Source organism: Culex pipiens, chromosome 3 (genome assembly GCF_016801865.2).
Source record: "Culex pipiens pallens isolate TS chromosome 3, TS_CPP_V2, whole genome shotgun sequence".
In the NCBI taxonomy this organism is placed as follows: domain Eukaryota; kingdom Metazoa; phylum Arthropoda; class Insecta; order Diptera; family Culicidae; genus Culex; species Culex pipiens.
In genome coordinates, this window is record NC_068939.1 from 85,416,488 (window position 1) to 85,423,100 (window position 6,613).

At 39.7% G+C, this 6,613-nt stretch overlaps 1 protein-coding gene across 6 annotated transcripts in view; it reads left to right on the plus strand.

Moving 5' to 3' along the window:
- LOC120418678 (melatonin receptor type 1B-A-like) overlaps nt 1-6,032 on the plus strand; it is a 65,942-nt gene extending 59,910 nt beyond the window's left edge. For all 6 annotated transcript variants that reach the window (XM_039581133.2, XM_039581131.2, XM_039581130.2 and 3 more), the window contains one exon: nt 4,837-6,032. In XM_039581133.2, the coding sequence (XP_039437067.1) occupies nt 4,837-5,556 (720 nt within the window). In that variant the 3' untranslated portion in view covers nt 5,557-6,032. The remainder of the gene's footprint in view (nt 1-4,836) is intronic.
- The last annotated feature ends 581 nt before the right edge of the window (nt 6,033-6,613 follow it).

The following is a 6,613-nucleotide window of genomic DNA, read 5'->3' on the forward strand; positions in this document are numbered from 1 at the left end:
GAGTACCGATGCAAAAAGGACTTTGTTTACCAATGGCTCTTACGGCTTTTTGAAAACTAATCCGAGATGTATTCAAATTGTAGAAACAATTTGCAATACAAGTTCTCAAAATTCAATACCAGCTATTGTTCATAATAAGCAGAGATATGCGCAATTTTTGTAGAATAAATATGGACTTGCTCCTAAATTTGTGGATTTAACAATACCGTCGGTGGGGGTGACATTTGGTCTCGGGGGTTAAATGGGGCCAAAGTGATCTTTAATGGATTTTGCACTTCCCAGGTCCTAAAGCCCTAAGTCAATTTTAATGTACAAAGGTAAGTCTCTACCAACTCACACGAATTCGGGAAAAGTTGCCCCGACCCCCTCTTTGATTTGCGTAAAACTTTGTCTTTAGGGCTAACTTTTGTCCCTGCTCACGAATCCGAGATCCGCTTTTTGATATCTCGTGACGGAGGGGCGATACGACCACTTTCATTTTTGAACATGCGAAAAAAGAGGTGTTTTTCAGTAATTTGCAGCCTGAAACGGTGATGAGATAGAATTTGGTGTAAATGGGACTTCTATGTAACATTAGACGCCCGATTTGATGGCGCACTCAAAACTCCGAAGAACGTATTTTTCATCGAATCGAATTTTTTTATACCCCTGCTATTTTCCATTACTCAACTGTATAATTTTTTGGAACATGTCATTTTTGGGGAAATTTAATGTAGGGGAGAGTGGGGAGACTTGATTCCCTTTTTTGTATCGCACATAACTCTGTCAATTTCTCACAAAACTATGAACTTTTTGCATGAATTGAAAGCTTAAACATTCAACTATGTTTGGCTGATAAGGGTATTTCATCAGATGAACTCTTCGAATCATGCCAAGCGTTTTAAAAAAATATTTTATACCGGCATTTTAAAAATGTTAGGGGTAACTTGATCCCCCCTTCAACATTTTGAAGAAATCTTAAGCAAAATGTTTCTTATTCATTCAAACTTTTAATTTTCTATAAGTTACAGCAATTTCACATAAAACCTGTACGTTTGTGTTCAAAATATAACAAGTTTAGTATGTAAAATATTTAAAAACTTAAAATATTATTTTTTAGACCAAAATTAAGCAACCAACTTTTCAAAAAAGGTTCAAACTGCATTAAGTTATGTACAACTATACTGCCGTTCTACGCATAGTTGTCCCATGTCATTTTTTGACGATTTTGACTTTTTGACATTTTCAAGTTTAGTTTAACGTATACTTTAAGAAAAACACATAAAATCTAGTACTTTGTTCGGAAACTCATTGAAAACAACACCAAGTCTGTTTGTCCCATCGTTGTACTTCTACGCATAATTGTCCCACCAAGTATTTTCTTTCACGAAATCATTAGTTTGACGAAGTATTGTGTCTTGTTTACCTGTTGTATACCAAGAAGATAACTAATAAGAGTGATAAACTGCTAACTGGGATGATTAGGGACTTATGGGGTGAACAGGGACCCACGGGACAATTATGCGTAGAAACACAAAAAAACGGTCGAATAATTTCAATCGCGTTTTTCTCAGTTGCACTTTTTTGAACATGGGACAATTATGCGTAGAACGGCAGTATACTAAAGCAAACTTGAGGCTGATTCCAGTGACTGTAAAAATGCAGGGATCAAGTCTCCCTAAACGAACTTTTTTAAAAATTGATTGTAAAAATAGTATGACGATAAATTTAACATCAAATGCGTAAGGGTTTTGGAGTTGATAGGTTTATCAAACAATTCATGTATTAACAATATTTTTTTGAATAATTTTTGAGTGTTTTCTATACATATCAAAACAAAAAAAAAAAGATCTCTTGGAAGTTTTTTGCAGCTCGTTTTAGAAAAATGTGTGTAACTCAATCTAAACATTTTTTAATTTTGTTTTCTACAATGAGTTTTAGTTAATTTCGCACAACTTTCTAGAACAAAGCTAATTGTTTTACCCACATGCTGACGAGATACAGGCTTGGGATCAAGTGTCCCCGGAGATCAAGTCTCCCCACTCTCCCCTACTGTTCGCCCAGAAAGGTCAAGGTTAGAACAATTTTTTTCTCTTTAAAATTTCATGTTTTTCTAACATTGCAAGGTTATTTTTTAGAGTGTAACAATGTTATACAAAGTTGTTGAGCAGGGGTTTGCTTATAAACATCACGAGTTATCGCGATTTTACGAAATAAAAGTTTTGAAAAAGTTACTTTTGCGTTGCTCTTTGTTTCGTCGTCCGCAAGCTTCCCATGCGCCAGTGCCAACGCACACCGCGGGTTTGGTTTTCTAGCTTCGGTACGTGCCTGAACCCATTTGTGTATTGGTATCTTGGTACATCGTACCAGCGCACCACGACACTCTCGGCTCGCCCCATCAGTTTTGTGTCTGGCACTCACCCATGGCATGAACCCAGCGTGCCGTGGTACGCGCCGTGGTATTGAACCCGTTTTGTACCGCCAGCGCACAGTGGGCGAAATGGAACCTAAAATCGGACTTAATTGAACGCGGCTGGTTCCCTGGTATGAAAAATAGTGTTTCTTATGTAAAAAATTCCGGGGAATCGATTGGTGATGATTTTATCCACCGCACAAAATGGCAAAGGGTCCATTTTGCCCCAATTCCTCATTTTTTTTACATTTTTTCTTGAAAATCGGTCTGTATTTAGAGCGGAGGCTTTATGCGGCCATCCAAAATGCACTTAACTTATGTGAAAATGTCCCAGGAATCCAGTAAAAATAACCACTTGCACCGCAAAAATCATCTAGGGTCCATTTAACCCCAATTTCGCTATAAAAGCATTTTTGGCCGTTTTCAAATGTTAGGTCAGATTTTACAAATCTGAAAATATTTTTATCGAAAAGATAAGACAATTTTACATAAGAATGACAATTTGCACTTGATTGTTTGACACATTTATGTTGATATAGAAATTAAACTAAATAAAAAGATTAAAGAACCAGTTTTGGGCCAATTTTCCCAAACGCAGAATAAACTGCCTTTTACATAATTTTTATTTTTATCAACATAAATGTGTTAAACTATCAAGTGCAAATCGTCATTCTTATGTAAAATTGTCTGATCTTTTCGATAAAAATATTTTCAGATTTGTAAAATCTGACCTAACATTTGAAAACGGCCAAAAATGCTTTTATAGCGGAATTGGGGTTAAATGGACCCTAGATGATTTTTGCGGTGAAAGTGATTATTTTTACTGGATTCGTGGGACATTTTCACATAAGTTAAGTGCATTTTGGATGGCCGCATGAAGCCTCCGCTCTAAATACAGACCGATTTTCAAGAAAAAATGTAAAAAAATGGGGAATTGAGGCAAAATGGACCCTTTGCCGTTTCGTGCGGTGAATGAAACCATCACCAATCGATTCCCCGGATTTTTTTACATAAAAAACACTATTTTTCATACCAGGGAACCAGCCGCGTTCAATTAAGTCCGATTTTGGGTTCCATTTCGCCCACTGTGCAGCGCGTACCACGGCACGTACCTCGGCTCGTATCGAGTGAAGCACCATGGCTCATACACCGGGTTCATGCCATGGGTGAGTGCCAGACACAAAACCGACGCGGCGAACCGAGAGTGTCGTGGTGCGCTGGTACGATGAACCAAAATACCCTCGGTTCGTGTGAGTCGGGTACGGGTGTAAACCGAACAAAGCAGGCGCAAAGCAAACCCGAGGTACGAGTGAACCGCGTGTACCGCACGGTGCAGGGAAGCTTGGTCGTCCGTGTCTGTCGCGGGTGACCATGAACGGCCATGATAAACGTCGACCAACTTTTTCAAAACTTTGTTTCGTAAAATCGTGATGTTTATAAGCAAAAGTAAAATAATTGTCCGCTATACAACTTTGTGGAACATTGTTACACTTTAAAAAAAACAACCCTGTACAGTTTCAAAAAACACCAGATTTTAAAATGCAAAATGTTGTTCTTAATTAAAAAATTACCCGTCTGGGTTATTTCAGATTCGAAAAGCTTAGGCTGGTACAAATATTTTTAAAAGTTTTTGTCACCCCCCCCTTCAAAATTGGCCCGAAAAATCAGGGGGCAAAAAAAATATTTTTAAAATAAACTTCAAAATTTCAATGAAAAATCAAGTGCAACCAGTTGTAATCAAATTAAAATACATTCTCCTGCGTTTAAAATCATTTTTAGCATGTTTGGGTTTATTAAAAAATCATAAGATTTTTTGAAAATTTTCGATGCAAAATCTTTTTTTTTCGATACAATTTTTGTTTTTGTCAGATCTTAGATTTTTTGAAAATTAATGATTGCAAAACAACTGAACTAGTGTAAAATGCATTTTAAAACACTTTTTTCATTTAAATGTGAAGACTATGGTTTGTTATTTAAATTTTTATATTTTTTTATTTTTTTGCCCCCCCCTTGACCTCGGCCAGGGCCGAGGGACAAAAACTTTTTTAAATATTTGCATCGGCCTTATTAAATTTCCCTAAAAATGACAAGTTCCAAAAAAAATTACAGTTGAGTAAGGCCGTTGCAAATATTTTTCAAACTTTATGTAATTTAAATTATAGTATTTTTTATTCCATAAATTTGATAAACATAGACATATTCCCCCTGAACGCTAGTTACGCTAATGTCTTGATGTACTGAAACATATTATATTCAACGTTTAGGTGTCCACTGAATCATACTAGTCAAGCATAATGTACAATCAGTCGATGTGCTAAACCATAAATGTATACAATCATCACTTTCGGTGTGAGCATCAGAAAAAAAAGTCATAGCTGTGTGGTCTAAAATGTAGCTTCTTTCGATTAACCCTCCCACTAATCAACACTCGCCAACCATTCCAGATCATGTCCATCGAGAACTACTTCCGGCTGTGTACGGCCCAAAACGAGCCCAGCTGGTTCAACCGGACGAACGTGACCGTGATCCTGCTGCTGATCTGGTTCGTGTCCTGTCTCGCCTCGGGAATGCAGTTTGTGTACGACATTAGCTTCGATTACTGCGACCGGAAGTCGAACCACATCGTCCCGTCGGAAGCCGGCTGGGTGGGGCTGGTGGTGCTGACGCCACTGCTGCTGACCTTCCTCACCCACATCCGGATCATCGTGGACGTCAAGCGAAACATGAGCCTGCCCAACTTTAAGCCAAACCTGGCGTACACGTGGGACCTGTCGCTGGTGCGGACCAACTTTTACAGCTTCCTGATCTTCGTGCTGTTCTGGTTGCCGTTCTGCATCATCCTGGCGTACGGAACGACCAAGAGCGTCCCCAACCGGGTGTTCTACAACACGGCCTGGATCGGGCTGTCCAAGTCCTGCTTCCACAATGTGATCTACTGTCTGACCAATCGACACTTCCGCAGCGCGTACATCAGCCTGTTCAACTACTGCTGCTGCAAGACGACGGTGGCCGTTTCGCGGAGGCAGCGAACCGACGGCAACCGACCGACGGCCGACGTCCGGGTGCACATCATCCCCGGCTACAACATGTACTCGTACACGAGCCCCCAGCGCGCCGGAAACAGCCACGGCCACTGGGGAAAGCGCGAGTGCCACGAGTTATGATCGGAAACGTAGCTGAATTAATCGCGACCGGCCAGCGCTGAGTTCGATTAATTTACCCCCTCTCGCGAGTCGAACAAACATTGTGTGTGCATGTGATTAGTCCTACATTTTACAACTTGAAACCCGAGTTCAGGATAAACAGCATTTCGCGGGAAGCATTACGGCTGGAATGAAATCAGCGAACTTAAATAAACGGAAAATGCAAACATTTGCCTCGACGGTTGGAGTTCGTTAGAATGTGCAAACTTCTACGGTAAATAAAATCCATCAATCACATCTGACCTTTGAAATTCGCTGGAATTTCAATTTGATATGATTGAACCATACAATTTGTTTTCTACACATTTCTCGGGTATTTCGTTTCAAATCTCGTTACTTCCAAATATCGCCGTTGACTGTTTACTGATTTTTTTCTGGGAATTATATGCGCTATATTGAAAACTAAATCAAACAAGAGCTTCCACGAAAAATATGTTTCAACTGTAACAATGATCCCCCGCCCGTGTGGATCAATCGGACCGCGCACTGGACTCACAATCCGGAGGTCGCTGGTTCGAATCCCGCGGCGGGCGCTCTAAAATTCTTTGTGTAAATATGGGTATTCGGCGCCGTCGCTCCGTGCCATACTTTCATACACTTAGGAGCCCAGGGCGGCGAAGTCCTTGTAGTTAAAAGGAAGACACTAGTGGTTGGTACTAGCAATGGTGGCCGACAGCTATAAAGTCAACTTCGTTTTTTTGTAACAATGGAGTACCCGACGCGATTGGTAGTAAGCAATGTATTTCTTATGGAGCGAACTGTCAAACTACCACTCGAATCGGGTATTCCATTGAAAAGCTGTTCCACTGCACATTGGTTGGAAAATTTAACAACCAAGCTTCTCCATCATAGTATTCACGTAGAAGCATTTTGATGGAGACGCTTGGTATTTGTTAATAGTTAGCTGATTTTTACGATCGAAGGTTGCCATGACAAATCAACTTGCCGAATCACCAAATTTTTTTAAGATAATATATATTTTTAAGGGGTTACATACATGTAAATCGGCAAAAATATC